This window comes from Apteryx rowi, unplaced genomic scaffold, assembly GCF_003343035.1.
Source record: "Apteryx rowi isolate R43461 unplaced genomic scaffold, aptRow1 scaffold_0, whole genome shotgun sequence".
Classification (NCBI taxonomy): domain Eukaryota; kingdom Metazoa; phylum Chordata; class Aves; order Apterygiformes; family Apterygidae; genus Apteryx; species Apteryx rowi.
Genome location: NW_020447195.1, coordinates 6878691 through 6895168, shown reverse-complemented (window position 1 = coordinate 6895168; position 16478 = coordinate 6878691). Strand labels below are relative to the sequence as shown.

Genomic DNA, 16478 nt, shown 5'->3' with positions numbered 1-16478 from the left:
GGGGGGGTTGGTGTTTTTAACTCTCCTTGTTTGCCCCAAAACGCAGGAATCGGCAAAAAGGCAACTAGTTCTCCTTTCTGTCTGCATACAGAACCTACCCCCGCCCTCACGAGTACCTGGACATCTCCGAGCTGCCCGAAAGCTGGGACTGGAGGAGCGTTAAGGGGGTCAATTACGCCAGTGCCACGCGGAACCAGCACATCCCGCAGTACTGCGGCTCCTGCTGGGCCCACGGCAGCACCAGCGCCCTGGCAGGTACGCTGCGCTCTCGGCGAGCGGCTCTCCGCCGGGCGAGCTGTTGCCCCCAGTGACTTTTTGCTCACCAAAAGCTATAGGAAGTGTGTTTTCAGCTTGCAAAGGTATAAAGAAGAGGTGCAAAGTGCAAGCCGCAGTGATTAGCGTGGTAAAGACTTGAGTCYGAGATTGAGGCTGCAAGAATGATGGTGATTCCCAACCTGGCAGCTCCTGGCAAGGAGCTTTGGTTTCAATAGAAAAAGCAAGCAGCGTAAGGCTATCTCCACCCTCGCGCAATTATGTAAGTGGTGGTGGGGGAATACTGGAGCAGTTAAAAAGCTGTTTGCAGAAGGAATACACTTACTACTCCTACCAAGCTGCTATTAAGGGCCAGGGTAAGAACTGGGGTTTCTGCCCCTCTTCTYGGAGGGGTCGTGATGGCAGGGGCCGAGATAAAGACACTCAGCATGTTTCAATCCCTTTGCTGGTGCCTTGTTCTGCCACACCATGTCTAAAGCAGCAAGAGACTCCTTCTGCTCTGCAACTTGAGAGCTACCTAAACATGGGGAAATGAAAGGAGCTGCTTCTCGTGAGAAGGCCTGTGGGGCATTAGCTTGCAGAGCCCTGTTAGTCAAAAGAACTGACTACCACAGTATACAGGCGAATTTCAGCAGATGGCTTTCTATTTGTCCTTTTTTGGAAAAAGGGAAGTAGAGATTTGTTTCAATTAGAAAGGTATTTTTTTCTAGAGAAAATACACAATGATTTGCACAACTGCTTTGGCTCAGTAACATCCTGCAGAATTACTGTTTGAATAGGGAGGTGGTTAAAAGGATTAAGTGTGAAGGAGGAATGGAGGAAATAGTAAAGGGAGCAAGACCTTACAGGTGTGTGTGAGGAGACAGCAGGACTCATGAAGGATCCATTCTTGGGCAATACAACAGTACAGACATATATGAAGCCTGCCATGATGTAATGAGTACTAGACATACATACTTAAGAACTTTCTAATTTTTATCTAGCTTTAGTTAAAATTTAAAAGGTTGCATGTATGTGTGTATGTATATTTTTTTTAAGTACAGAAGGTTGATTTAAAAAATGGAGGTGTTTTTTCTTATCTCCAAGGAATAGCTAGAGTATCCATTCTTCTTATTGCTGAAAGACTAGACTAGGATAATGCCCAGTTAATTCATATGGAGCATTCTCCCAGTTCTCTATCGAGTACAGTTGAATGTCATTAGTACTAACAGGGTTAAAAGTACTCCAGTGGCATTGGTTAAGACTGTTACTACACTGAGAAGCAGCGTATAAATACCAAGTATGAAGCTTTTTTGCCAAACTAGTAGTTTTTCAGACAAAATGAGGCAGCAGTATGATGAAACTTGTCTAAGATGGCAAGATAACTGTGGTATGTTTACATAGCAGTATGGATAATACTTCTGAAAGCATTCCCTTGCTTAAAGCTTGGAAAGATTATCTCTGAGGCGGAGACCTGGGCTGCATGGGCCTGCTGCTGACTTTGTACAGAACTCTCTACTCCTGTAAAACAGGACAGTGAGAGCTGGTTTCCTGATGCATATTTGAGACCTCTTTTCTGTCAAGGCTAGTAAAGAGATTGGGAAGTTTTCAAGTCATGGCTTGAATTAAAAGAGCACTAGGGCGCTTGAAGGGTTTAAACGGATCTTACTCATCTGCATATTTTTGCTGAGTGGAAAAATCTTCTAATGGAAACCCACAACACTATCAGCTTGCGCACTTGAGTTAAGTCATGGTGTATGCCTCATCATCTATATCGGAGGCTTTTGCAACCACAAATACTGTTGCCTGCAAACAGTTACAGGAGTAATCAAGAAGACAGTTTTAACACTAGTTGCTATGAATAATAGCCCAAATATTTCAACTAACAAGCCCCAATTGCTTATTGTTACAGATCGAATCAACATAAAGAGGAAAGGTGCATGGCCTTCTGCATACCTCTCTGTCCAGAATGTTATTGATTGTGCTAACGCAGGGTCCTGCGAAGGTGGAGACCACACGGGTGTTTGGATGTACGCCCATGACCACGGCATTCCAGATGAGACCTGTAACAACTACCAAGCAAAGGATCAAAGTATGATACCTACTTGCTTTGTTGTAGGGCTTCAGCCCGGGTTTGCCAGATCATAATGTAGAGAAGCAATAATCCCTTGGGTTTTGAATTTACTGGTTCCTGCCTTTCAGTGTGTATCTGTTGTTTGACTGACAGAACAGGCTTCCTTACAGGCCTCTGTGTGTCTTTTTTTTACTCTAGCCAGACAGCATAACATTAAATCATGTCCAAACAGGCCTGCACCAGCAAGTTGCTTAAATTTAATCTCTTATGTCTCTGATATACAATCTCTGATGTACTGAAATATTCAAAAGCATCACCTCAAGCTAAACAAAGCAGAAACATAACCTTTGTATGTTCATTTGTAACTGGAATAGTTTATGGAGAAGCAAGTTTGAATCATTTTTTCATCAAGGCACTTGTGCCTATGAAGTAAGGAATAGTAACTTGTGATTGTATAGGCCTTCAATGTGATTTTTGAAAAAGGGATTTAGTTCACTGGAGAAAATATCTATTAGTAATTCTTAAGTTATGAATATCTGCCTCAAATGAATTAAAAAAAAAAAAAACCCTCACTCATGCAGTACTACTAATTCAATTGAAGAAAAGCATTCTCTTGTGGTGATAATCTCACTTTTTGCTTTGTAGAATGTAAGAAGTTTAACCAGTGTGGAACTTGTGTTACCTTTGGAGAATGCCATGTGATACAGAACTACACTCTCTGGAAAGTTGCTGACTATGGCTCTGTCAGTGGAAGGGAAAAAATGATGGCAGAAATCTACACTAATGGACCAATTAGGTAAAAGGAAAAAAAAAACCTTGAATGGTTAAAAAAACCCAAACATCTATTAGTATTTGAATTGAAATACTTGACTACTTGAAACTTAGCCTCATGACTGAGGGGTATTCCTCCACTCTGGCAGATGTTAGGTGCTGGGGGATAATATGCAGATTTTGGCTTGTTTGTAGTTACACTAACTGAAGCTAAGATGCAAGAAAAAAAAGTTACTTTTTAGCCAGGCTCCCCCTTGGCCCCCCTGTATAAAGATGCTTGCTCTGTTTTATTACAGCTGTGGTATAATGGCTACTGAAAAGTTGGATGCTTACACTGGAGGACTTTATACTGAGTACAACCCCTCACCTGTGGTGAATCACATAGTATCTGTGGCTGGTTGGGGTGTGGAAAATGGAACAGAATACTGGATTGTTCGCAACTCATGGGGTGAACCCTGGGTAAGGAAAGAATGGAAGAAGCATGCTTGCAAAATGACTAAAGAAAACGTGTAGGTTTCTTTTTTTCTTGCAAACAGGAAGTTGCAAAGGTAGCCTGTGGATAGGAAAAGTAAGGCTTTTTCTTTAAAAAAAGACTAGCAATTAGAAAATGAAACCTAACTAAGCTTAAGACAGGGCTACTCAAAGTCACTTGGCTAATGTCAACTCAATCCCAAATGCTGTCCTTCCATGGACATATAGCTCCTGTTACAGGCATCTGTAAATTGCTGATAGTTATAGGCAAAAATCAAGTCATGTACCTGGAATAGAGGGAGGGGATGTAAATCCACCAAAGCAAACTGCCCCTTCAAACAAGGTTGCCCTGTGAACTCAGTATTGCACTTCATCTTTTGAGTGAATTCCTGGATTGACTTCTAATTGTCTGTATTTGGCAGACAGAACAGATGCAATAGCACACATTTTCTACAGTTACCTTATGTTTTCTAATTCACAACGTCTATGCTTATAGTAATGCAAATAAATCTTTTACAGGGTGAAAGAGGGTGGCTGAGAATTGTGACAAGTGCATACAAAGGAGGAAGAGGAGCAGAGTACAATCTTGCTATTGAAGAGGACTGTGCATATGGAGATGCTGTACTTCCTTGATTCTACATTGAGCATCTTCCTGTTTAGGAACTGCTTGGTTTGAAAGCTTCCCAACACAATCTTGTTTAAAGAATAGTCTAAAACTCTTTCACAGTTCAGCATAACCAGGCAATTCTGCAACATTAGCCCAGATAGCAACACACAATGTCTTGGAAGTAAAATAAATCCAGAGCCAAGAGCAGCTGCCTTTAGGTAACTTTTAAAAAAAAGAACAAAAAAAACAGTTCAAGCAATTATCCATGTAAAAATGTCTGCCTTGAAGCACAATATTTAAACCATGTCAGCTTACAGAAATTGTACAGATAAATCTGTATATATTTTTTTAAATACAAATTATGTTAGATGTACTAGGTAAGAAAAATGAACTCCTTAATACTTTTGTCTGGAGCTTATACTAAACTTTATAAAAGTATGACAATACCAAGGAAATCACACAATGATGTAGATGAAAAAGCAAAGCTATTTCTTGACCTGATATATTCAAAAACTAAATTCCATGTTGTTTTCTTGGCCTCCTGGTGAAACACAGTATTGTTGCTAGTCTTGTATAATGCAGTCACTTTTATCTAACCAGAAGTGATGGAACAGGAACAACTTTGATCAAAAGTTTTTAAAGGAACACTTACTGTAGAGTTATTCACCAATCTTTGCTTTAATTCTTGATTGGCTATGCTATTTTCCTCCTATGGGGCAAAGTATAAATTATGTCTGCTATCAGAACTCTTTTCATACTAGCTAATATGAGGAAAGGTAGCAAGTTCTCTTGCTTAAGCCTGAGCCAACTAAGTGACAATCAATCAATCAGTGCCATAACAAGTGTCATTAACTGGCATTGTTAATCATTTAATAAACTGACATTTTAATTCTACATGTTTGTATGTGGATTATAAGAGCTTGTAAACAGGCACTTTCAGCTGTCTTTTACTGTTGCTGGTACCAACATGCAGCCTCATGTGGCAGAGCAGCCATCCAAAGCTTACCCAGAATGGTACTCCTTTTACCTGACTTTATCTTGTGGAGGGGCTGGTGGACAACATAGTCTACCCAGCAACTATCATGTGTCTCAAACACAATAATTCAAATGAAATTACATTACTTTCACCTACACCGAAGACTGAAGGGCAAAAGATAAAGAAGCCTCTGAATATTGAGTTGAATTCCAACAAGCAAGGAAAGAAGAGTTGTTTGGATATTGTAAAACACTACTTTTAAATGTCAATCTCCAGTAACTACTGTAAATTGAACCAACCTGTGAATTATGCCTCATTCAGATTCTTAAGTTAAAGCTTTCTAGGGGTGCAGAGAAGGAAAAGACAGATCTTCCCTGAAACTGACTCTCTCTTGCTACCTTCCAATCTCTGCAATTTATCATGCTTTTATCTGTGAAAGGGAGAGAACTTGGCTTATTACCCTCAGAAAGGTAAGTGGTGAAGATCCATAAAAGAATAAGACTTCCAGTGTCCAGGATGAAGCTGAGGTGGTTGTGCTATGTGTTCTGTTCCTGGTTCTAACTATTTGGGTATCAAACAGAACAATTCTCTTRTTACAAAGAGAATGCGTTTTATACTTGCGGTTAGGCCACATTCTGGCAGGCTCGGAGATTTTGAAATGCTGGACCTCATGCTTTGACTTCCTACAAGAATCATGCTCTAATTGTTAAGTGTTCTCTGTCCCATCCACCATTCACCTCCAGCCTGAAAGAGTGAGCTAAAATAGATGTTTAGGTAAAAGATAGGATTTCAATTGAGAACCTCAAGAATTGTGTTGATTATTTCCATCTTTCTCTTTGAGCTTGAAGTCATTTGGCTATAGTACAGCAAAGTCCTAATGATTAATTCTTCCAAGCTGCAGTGCCTGCCCTACTTAAGTCCCATTCAGCATGACTATGAACAGGGGAGCATAAGGATCTTAATACTGATATTTTAACTAGCTATAATGACCCACAAGAAGAGTGCTGAGGAACTCAAATGTTTGTTTAAAGAAAACCATACTGAGCTCGGACACAGAAGAAAGCAGAAGTGTTTTGTTTCAACAGAGCACCACAAAGTGTTACTACAGAAAGCTCAATCACGGTGGAGTATGTGAGGGATTGGCTGATGGAAAGGAAGATGATACACTTTGAGAAGTAAAAACCCTTATACTTGACTGCTGTTGCAATAGTTAGCACAGTAGCTTAAAGAGTTCACATTCATGAATCACTGGCAATAGAAAAGAGCAAGACAGTTTTGTTTATAAGCTTATATTGAGTTGGACTCAATGTCATATTCCTTATAAATAAGTACATTTTTCTTCTTTTAGAAAGGAGGTTATTTAGAAAAACAGATGTGCTTAGAAARCACAATGTGTTTATGCTCCTTCCTTTTATACAAACACTATTTACATATACAAAGAGAAATCTCACCTAACATACAACAAAAATAGTGGTCTTTCTTTAAGAAACTTCAAAAAAAAAAGCTCTAGAAAAGAAAAAGCCTTTATTTAAAAGTAAGTTATGATCTAGGGCATATTCCCCACAATTTAACATCAACCAAGATAGAGCAGAGAAATATGAAGACAGGCCACATCAAGAAGTAGTGAGTTTTTTGCATACATTCATATTTTTGGACAATAATAGAATTCTGACATGGTAATGAAACTTACCAGTAATGTTTGGTGCATCTATTTAACAAAAAAAATAGATTTTGAAAGGTATCACACTCACACAGGATTCATCTATTAATACAAAACTAGTCTTGATTGTTACAACTCCAGTTGTGTTACACAAAACATGTTTCTTCATAACAGTAAATATATAGGATATTTAGAATTCTAATATAATGCAACAGTGGAAAAAAAGGCATTCTGGATTCTCCCCATCAGAGCTAATCACACAGACTCCTTTATGCAACTCACAAGATCAAAGCCTAGAGCATTCAAGATTTAGTCTTCAGTGAACTATCTATCTGCAAAATGGGTTTAGTAAGAACTACTTTCCATTCTTCAGGTTTTGTGCACTACACAAAGAATCAGTGAAAAAAAGTCTACCTGTAACTGAAAATAACATTCTTTGAAACAAATCTAGTTGTCTTCTGCTACCCACTTCAGAATATTTAGATTTATACTGATTAGTGTAATAACAAAAGATCCTCAACTATTATTCCATTTTTCCAAAGTGCATTATGAGTCCTCTGATGTAAAGTTCAAGGTCACCGTGCAAATGAATTAAATGCCCTTCGGCCCTTTCTTCCTTTTTTGCTGTTGTTGTCCAGTTGTTATAGAACCTTACTGGTGAAGAGTGTAGCAAAGTAGCAATCATGTGCTCTGCATTCTTGATTTTTCCACTGCTTAGTTCATCATAATAAAGTTAGATTTGCAGTGAGCTTAAAAAAAAAAGGACAAAGTGTTCAGTATTTCACCCATTTACCTGTTTGCATTTGCATTTATGCATTATATAACTAATTAGGATTTTAAGCATTAGACTTGTCTTTTTGTTCTCAGGTAGGCGTGCATTATGAAAGAGTACCTCCTTTCTTTACTTTCCTTACTACAGTGCAAGTTCTCCAAAAGCAGTACTTCTCCCAAGAGTTCCTCACTACTACCCAGACAATCTTGATTAAAGAAAAGTTGCTAAACACAGTTCCCTAAAAGGAAGGGGAAATAATCTGTGAAAAGATCTGCCAGGCATTCCTATTTTTAGCAATCCTTCTCCTAAACATTATTTGCAAATTGTAACAAATGCATAAGGAAGCGGGAATGCAACAGATGATAATCATGACTTACCTATAAACTCAGTGACAGGATCATGTTCACCTTCTGTTTTAATAGTACCTGCAATACTTTCATTCTCCAAGATTGGAAGGAAAAGCTGTACAAAGTCTGAGGTGTATGGAGGAGCAATCACATCCAGCACCTGAAATAGTAGGCAAAGCTGGATTATTCTTCCAGTTGGACAGGTGGCAGAGACAATATCTAATTCACAATATTCTTCTTTAAAGCATACAAGTAGTTGCACTTTTCTTTTAAGACCTCCTGTTCTCCAAGTAATCAATTGTGTATCAATCATCTTTGTGGTACTCTACCCAGTATCTTAATACTTCAGAAGTCAAGATCCAGTAGGATCAAGTCATGTCTTTGTGAATACCAATATTATATACACTGCTCAAAATCTGATCTCATATCTTGGAATATATTTTAATCTGAGATATGCTGACTTAATATCCAAACAGATATAACTGATATTAAAGTTTATTTCTGTATACTTGTCAACAAAAATTTGGCTGCTAACCTCTGTAACAAAGTATCTGATGAGAGAAATATCTGTATCTAGCTTCTCCAGGCATTTGCGGATATAGCTGACAACAGGCAGGACATATCCTCGACTGAGTAAGTGCACCATTCTATCCAAGAGAGTTTTCTTCAATTCCAGCTAAAAAAGGGGAAAAAGGGGGTGGGGTGTGGGAAGGGAAACAAACATAAATTAGAGCTCCCTTTCAATATTGCTCATTGTTATTGATTTAGTATCTGTTACTTTTTTTTTTTTAAAATGACAGCATTTCTAAATTAAACTCTGTAAAACTGCTGTGACAGCAAAGCAGTTATCCTCAGTGAGAGTAACTAGTAGGAAGGAACACAAACACCGAATCCTTTGAGAATCACCTGTTCCATTACATCAAGCTGAGAATGTTCTGTTTCAAAGAGCTTGACAAGAAGCTGCAGAACTTGGGGATGAAGCAGCTGATGGCATGTACTGATCTGCAAACAAGACGGGAAAGTAAGAACATCAGAACTTCAATTTAAAAACCAATGTATCCACTCTTTATTAGACAAGCTTACACTGATGTTCAGTGCCAGACATGGATTTTTAATTTATTTTTAAAGCAAAGTATTCTACCATTGCCTTCTTTGATGCCTAAGTTTCCCTAGTGTAAATATTGCTGAGCTGGCAAAACCAACTAACTCTGGACCGAAACAGGCTCACCTCCGTGTGTTTACTGAATTACAGCAAATGACAAGCATTCAGTGAACTGGATGTAATTCAGGTACAAGCAGAAAAAAACTTTTTGTTCTCCAGCAAGATTTTCTGTATGCTCTTACCTCATCCAGTAATGCCAGATGCACTGGAGTGTGATCAGTCTGCAGCTGAAAATATCGTGGTTCTGACACTGTCCAGTCCACCCACTTTAATACACCCATTGCCACCACCGGAAACCTACAAAAGAAGAGATCATTTTAGTATAGAGTATCCAGGGAGGGAGCAGTAAATTTTAAACATCCTGATGGTTGCTGAGAGTTTTCTAATTTAATTTATGTTACGCTTGAAAAGCTTGCCAGCACCTCCAGAATAGTCTTCATCAGGAAGAAAAAAAGAAGATAGGCTGGAAGAATATTCTTTCTACAAGGATACTCCCTCACTCAACAGAAAATGCAAAAAGCAGGCAATGAGATTCATGAATGCTCCAATGTTTATGCCCAATGTATTTCTAGCCAGTTTATTCAACATCTGCTATTTCAAACTTCTAAGAGGAGAAGAAAGGACAAATCTATTGCTAAGAAACCTTACTGAGGAAGGGAAAGTGCTCTGTCAACTTTTTCCAATGGCAGAAAGAAGCATGTTCTGTGGCACAAGAAGGTGAGCTGTTAGTGGAAGCCAGAGCTGACATACTCATGAGAGAGATTCCAAGGAGTCAAACGAACAATTTTGAAAGCTACTTTCAGACCACATTTTCACCCATTCTACAACAAGGATTTTCTCAGAGTTCCCTGCAAAAAGACTGCCCTTTAACAACACTTCCCCTCTTAAATAATACTTTCCTGCCAACAAGCAGCTTGGGGACCAGTGTTTCTGCTCACCTGATGCACTGATAGAGAGTGCTCAGTTCTGCAACCAACTCTGACGCGCCTTTGTTCTCATTACAACATAAGTTGTGAACAGTTTCAATGGCTTTTGAAGTTGATTTGAGTTCATCTTTGTTTATGCTGACTCTCTTATTCTGAAAAAAATGAAAAGTTTGAGTGCAAGAGGCATGAATAAACAGGATATCCTTGGCTACTTAAGGAGAGGAATTGTTACTTGCTATAGGACTAAAATCACATCAGATTTCTTAAAATGCAGGCTCATATGCAAGTTTTAGAACTAAGTATCAATGAGCTGAAGTGTAAGGACATTTCCCTTATCTAATTCCCTAAGAATTACTTTAACTATTTTAGTTTATAGAATTCAATTCATCTTCCTCTGAAAAGCATACAGTTCTAATAGCACAGGACAGAACTGCTACTGATAACCTTTTGGGGAGTTTGGAGGACAGAAAGACGACAAAAATATCCAGCGCACTCTAACTTTCATAGTATGATTTGATCTTCAGAGGTATTCAGGATCGACACTTCCAGCTATTTCAGTTGAAGCTGAAAGCATCTCTCATTAAAATAGATCAAACTGAGTACATTAATTTAAACTAAGAAACTTCATAACCATACACGTTCTTCAGCACAGTTAGATCACTGTAGTTAAAAAGAACATATTATTCACAGAACTGAACATTACCTTTTTCCACATCTCTACTACGCTAGCTGCATATGCCAGTATGTGAATATATTTATGTTTGTGGTCCTGATTGATCTTAGCGCCGGGCTTAAACAACGACTGCATGAAGAGGTCCAGAAAAGCAGGTACTCGAATCTGTGAAGGAAAAGAATGGTTTATGAGAGCCTGAGAATTATGAGAAATGACTAAAAATATGATTTTTGCATCTAATGTACCTTGCATAGAATAAGACATTAACAACAAGTTTTCCCCTTAGGAATACATTAAATAGTTTTCCGAAGAGGCCCAAACTTTTTGACATTAAAAAAGGAAAGGTAAGAGGTACAGACAGACTGCATTACTTATGTATTTAAATTCTACCATTTATTACCAGAACTCATGTTGGAGCAAGGCAGTGAAAAGTCTGAAACACATAATCTATCCCTACTTACAACAAACTGCAAAATCAAGATAATCATCTTTTAAAAGAAGTTAGTTAATTAGTTCCTTTCCACCTTTATCTCCTAATAGGAGCTTCTTTAAAGTAAGTAAATATATGTATTAAAAAAAAAAAAACAAAAAACCTTGGAATGGAAAAAAAAAAAAATCAATTAAGCAGCTAATGCAAAAAGAATACAAATAGTATGTTCACATTTATACATCACTTAAAGCTACATATGGATGAATTTGAGTGCTAACTTCTATTTTGTGTTGATACAACACGTAGTAGGACTCAAAAACCTGAGGTCTTATTATGCTATTACAGAAACAAGTTTCAGGGCTGATAAAGAGATACTACTAACCAGTTCTACTGGAGGTGGGTCCATGCTTGTAAACATTTTGAATAGGACTGTGATATCTGCTGGATTCAGAGCTCCTTTGGACAACATTGCACCAAGTGCTTGACACGCTCGAGGATAGGAGGCAGCAGTACCCAACGCTAAAGTGATCTGACTAGCATCGTGGCCTCTTGATAAAGAACATAAACATACATAAGAACTTATTTTCTTAATTCAGACATGTTAGTTTTAGCCTCACTAAGTCAATAAGGCACATCGCATGACATGTAATGCCTTAGGACAGAACCCATTACCCTGGACAATTACAGAAATATACCTGTTTGTTTCTAAAATGTGCAAAGAATATATACATTTTTACTAGATAGAAACTTTCTTCAACTCTTTGTTCTTGCTATTTCAGGTCTCCCAGTACAGGATATCGAACCTTTCAGTTGCTTTAAGGATTATGGCCTACACCAAAAACTGCTCTGTTGCAAATGATTTCATTCTACCACAGAACTTACAAAAAGCTAAGAATTCTCCTTTTGCTGGTATAAGGTAATCAAGAATGAGCAAAAGACAACAGTTCAAATTACAGTGACTTATATTTCACCAATAAATATAGCAAGCACTTACTTCTCATGGGCATATCGCTGAACCTCCTGAGCAATCCGTCTGACAGCCGATCCTCCTTGCTCTTCTTGGGCTAATATGGACATCATAGATTGAGCAAAGAGATATGTGTGTTCTCCATGGCACACCATCTTCTGTGAATGCACGCATCAAAATCTTACCAATCAACAAGAAATATGCTAGTATTTTTCTATAACTTTGCCTTAATAGCAAAGATTACATTGAAATGCACTACTACAAAGCGAAAATAACAGCCAGTAAGAAAGTAGAGAAAAACATAGTATCACTATGCATTGATACTATGCAAGAACAAAATATTAAATCTAGAACTTCTGGTTTTTAGATGCCAGAGTTGAGAGGGAGTTCTAGCCTACTTGTTGTTCAGCACTTTCTCTACARTATTTAAGAAGCCAAGTAAAATGCCACCCAAAACTCATTACACTATTTCACAAAAAAAGAAAACACACACTGTATTGATTCAGATGGCAATTTTCACATCACTGACATGGATGAAAACAGAATTATTTTAATTTGCCAGAGGATTGACTAGACTGATCTTTAGATATTGCATTAAATGTGAAAGAAGAGAGATTTACTTCGTCTTCATACAATCCAATTAATAAATATAAGGAAGTGTCAGTTAAGCAGCCCCAAAAATTCTTGGTGACTGAATAACCAAGTAGCAAAAATTTCTGGTTTTGAACACAGATATACCTTTTCTTCATAATATTTTGTAAGATTTCATAGGATTTCAAGATTTTCTACAATCATGCAAGGATTTGTATATCCTATCTGGAAGGAAAAACATTTTTTCCACATGAAAAGGAGCAAAGTACTTACGGCAAACTCAGGGAGGTTTTTCTCAAGGTTTTCTTCTCCTCCATCTAAAATTGTTGCTAGAGATGTACGCAAGACTCTAGAAAAAACTTCCAGTTGCTGACATGCTGTTGAAACGCTGGTTATTTCCCCTTGATATCCAGCATCAGATATAAGCTACAACAACAAAAATCACAGAATACATTATTTAAGTTTATATTTCAGTTACCCCAACAAGTCTGGAAGAACACACAGAACATAAGATTATTCTCTATATACACATACATCTTTTAGACTACAGAAAAGGAAACCAATAGAGATATAAGCAAAACCAAGTAAACCATAATTATATAGAAATATTTCAGAACACAGGAAGATATACTAGATATATCATTAGATAGCACGTTTTCTTTCCCTGTCAGAGAAACATACAGAACTAAGCAATGAATTGTTAGAAATGAGAAGTTCACATAAGGAACAAGAACTACTGACACGAATGAAGCCTCCCATTTAAAACTCTTACCTCCTTACATGAAATTAAATGTGCATTTACTTTATGCATGCTGACAACACACACAAGGCAAGTTTAAGAATTAGTCTGTCTTTTCTATTCATATATATGTACACATATATATGTGCATGTATGTTTTTGCATACACATATGTAATATAACATTAGCAATATGCTTTTGTGCACATGCACACAGAAAGCCCAGAAGAATAACATTATTTGGGGGGAAAAAAAATGTATAAGAAACATAACTGGTAAACTATTTCATAGCATTTGCAAGGCAAATCTGTGCTCGTAGCATGAAAGTAAGGCAATTCAAATAACCCTGCAAATAATTTTTAAGAGAAGTATCCAAGACTTAAGTCTTTCTCCACTGTCAATGATCTTCAAAAACACAATAAGAATTACGACAAGGCAATACAATGAAATCTACAGTGAGAATGTCTATGTCTGTATCTATTCTTTTCTTAAATAGCACACCAGTTTTCAGTTTCATTGTTTAATGAGAACAAAGGCGTACTTGAAAGAAACCTCACAATACAGATGCCCTAAACATATAATTTAGAATTTAAATAGATAACCCAGAGTTTTCAAATATACATCAAAGAGAAAAAAAATGAATCTCCAAAAATCTCCCAAAGCAGCATTTCAAACTGGAAAACTACATTTACTACTCGCAACTTGTAACAATTTCTCCCATAGTTATGTTCTTGTATTGTTCTGACATGTTCTGAATAAGCAGTGTTAACAGGAACACATAAGAGATACAAGCAAGACTACAGCTGATATTTGATGCCAGAAGAATTAGGAAGCAGTATTCTCCATTTATTAGACTTGAGTGTACTACCTTCACAGTGAAATTAAGCATTAAGCAGTCTGGATGTGCTTCTGCCAACTTGTAAAAGAGATCTCTCCACGTAGTATGTGCTATCATTTGTTCAAGCCAGGCTGGAGTCTGAAAAAAATTGAAAGGGGAGGGGGAGAGGTAAGAATATCTAGATGTCAAAATAATTTAAAGTAAGATTTCTACCTTTCAGGAGTCCTCTAAGTTGCTATACAGAACTTTAATACAAGGTAAACTCTATTCAGAATTTAAGTAGCCTCTGAGAACTCCAATGAAATATAGTTGATTTTAATAAACAACTGCTTCCACAACTAAGGAACCTTGAAGATACAGTTTCCTTTCCCCAACCATCTACTATTCCATCAGACGAAGGCATCTATATAGGATCCACTCATATAAAGACAGCAACATGGATTCCATGCACACCTCTCCTTCCTCTGTAAAGATGGAATCTGCTTTCCGAGGATCAAAATGCTTAATAAGTAAGCTCTTTAAATGGTTTTCTACAGTCTCCTGAACTTGCACTGGCTCAACACCTGTACAGAAGGAACAAAAAAAGTCAGCAGATGCAATCCGATCAAACACGGCAGCAACATCTTAAATTTTTCCACAATGATCTGCTAGGGAAAGAGAGCAGAAGCTACTCAGAAATTTATCAACATGCAGAAAGCAAAAGAGAAAAGCATTCAGTCCTGAAGGAGTACTATTAAGCCATGCTGACACAGACATGCAGAGATTTAGAGATTCTCAATCTTTTTTCATAAACGCAGACCTATTAACTGTTTTTAAAATCACAGGCAGGTTACACTAGTCCTTTTCTCCAGCTCTCTTCATCAGTCATGTAAACAGCAATGCCAGTCATCTCACAAGACATTTACTGGGCATAATACTGAAATGCGCTTATTACTTTACACACAAAGGGATTACCAGGATCAGAGCACAAACCCAACCCACCACGGACCAAAGTCCATCTGTTTTTTAATATACTGGATATCAACAGCCAGGACATGTACTTCAAAATGCTGTACAAAGAGCTATTACATAGTTCTACATTCTGAGATCAGAGTATAACATTTCTGACAATTTGTACATAAAAGTTTATGCTAGCTAAGGGACAATGATATCACAAAGTAACACTGAACTTGTCTTGCGAGACACAACTGTAGAACTCTTATAACCAGACTGGTGATACAGAATTCTTGTCTCAAGAGTACAGCATCCATATGAGAGCTGTTCGTCTAACCACCGTTCTACTGAAAGGAAATGGAAACTAATAATACAGCAATTATTTTTTCAACATTAATTATACCATGCTATTATAAAATATCAACTATTGCTACACAATCTACAGGCAGTATCCCTGTCCTCATGTACGAAAATAAGAGGGGGAAAAAACCCAGAAACTATAGTTGATACAGTTGCTTCTACTATATTACCCTTTATAATACAGTTTGTGGACATTTTAAAAATGTTTATCACCAGATTATTCATTTATTCTCTGAACAGAAATGATGTATTACACAAGAACAGGAAGGAATTGCAATATGTATTCTGAAGACCTTTTCGTAATACGAAGAATTTAGTCATACATAGGTGACAGCTTTCATACAATCCACTGTTCGAATATGATCAAATGTGCCACCAATTTAGGCATTTCCCATGACAGAATACAGCCCCAAAACAGTACCGTATCACCTGTCCTACCTGTCTGAATGAGCCACTCTGCCAGCAGATTTACAGTCTGCGCCACTGCAGTATAGTTTTCAGACAGGAGCTGGATCACGTTCTCTGGGGAACCTCCTGCTTGGAAATATCTGATGACAGGATTAGAAAGGAATTATTTGAAAAGTTATTATTGTATTAAAAGACAAGCAAACAACTGAGGTCTAAAGGGAAAAATAACAGCATAATTTATCCTTTTTCACGCACTTCCACACGCGGCAAGTGATAACGCGGCACAGCAGGCCGCACTCACCTCTTCAAGGTGTTAAATATAGACGGCTCCATTATATAGTCCCGGGTGGAGAATTTCTGCAAGCATTCTTGCTGGACGCCAGCGTCGTCCTCTCCCTCTCCGTCCTCATCGTCCTGCTGCGTGCGAGCACAGCCCGCTCAGCGCCTCCTTCCCCGCTCTGCCCCGGCGCTGCCACGCTCGCGCGCCCCGGGGCGCCTCCCCGCTCAGCCCGCCCCGGGCGC

The 16478-nt window shown here is 38.0% G+C and overlaps 2 protein-coding genes across 3 annotated transcripts in view; one reads left to right on the top strand and one right to left on the bottom strand.

The window, feature by feature from the left end:
* CTSZ (cathepsin Z) overlaps positions 1-5069 on the top strand; it is a 5590-nt gene extending 521 nt beyond the window's left edge. The window contains exons 2-6 of the mRNA XM_026079319.1: positions 92-255; positions 2165-2344; positions 2972-3122; positions 3394-3556; positions 4088-5069. Coding sequence (XP_025935104.1) covers positions 92-255; positions 2165-2344; positions 2972-3122; positions 3394-3556; positions 4088-4201 — 772 coding nt within the window. The 3' untranslated portion in view covers positions 4202-5069. The remainder of the gene's footprint in view (positions 1-91; positions 256-2164; positions 2345-2971; positions 3123-3393; positions 3557-4087) is intronic.
* Positions 5070-6656: 1587 nt separating this feature from the next.
* Positions 6657-16417, bottom strand: NELFCD (negative elongation factor complex member C/D). 2 transcript variants are annotated; one of them, XM_026079107.1, is made up of 14 exons: positions 16258-16417; positions 15987-16096; positions 14709-14818; positions 14286-14393; positions 12953-13105; positions 12116-12246; positions 11504-11669; positions 10722-10856; positions 10031-10170; positions 9275-9389; positions 8837-8932; positions 8466-8606; positions 7961-8090; positions 6657-7560 (listed from the first exon to the last, which is right to left on the bottom strand). In XM_026079107.1, exons 1-14 carry the CDS (start codon positions 16287-16289, stop codon positions 7526-7528), a joined length of 1602 nt encoding a protein of 533 aa, XP_025934892.1. In that variant the 5' UTR covers positions 16290-16417; the 3' UTR covers positions 6657-7525. The 2 variants fall into 2 exon arrangements, with proteins under 2 accessions (XP_025934892.1, XP_025934974.1); XM_026079189.1 differs by lacking the exons at positions 14709-14818; positions 16258-16417 and having other exon boundaries at positions 15987-16074.
* Between the last annotated feature and the right edge of the window lie 61 nt (positions 16418-16478).

What these genes read in the sequence shown, in the direction of transcription:
- NELFCD (XM_026079107.1), bottom strand. Translation starts at nt 16,289, where the DNA reads ATGGAGCCGTCTATATTTAACACCTTGAAGAG. An exon ending in TGCTTAATTTCACTGTGAAG is followed by an intron (nt 13,106 to 14,285) that starts GTAGTACACTCA and finishes TTGTTGTTGTAG; the next exon opens with CTTATATCTGATGCTGGATA. An exon ending in ATCTGGCATTACTGGATGAG is followed by an intron (nt 8,933 to 9,274) that starts GTAAGAGCATAC and finishes TCTTGTTTGCAG; the next exon opens with ATCAGTACATGCCATCAGCT.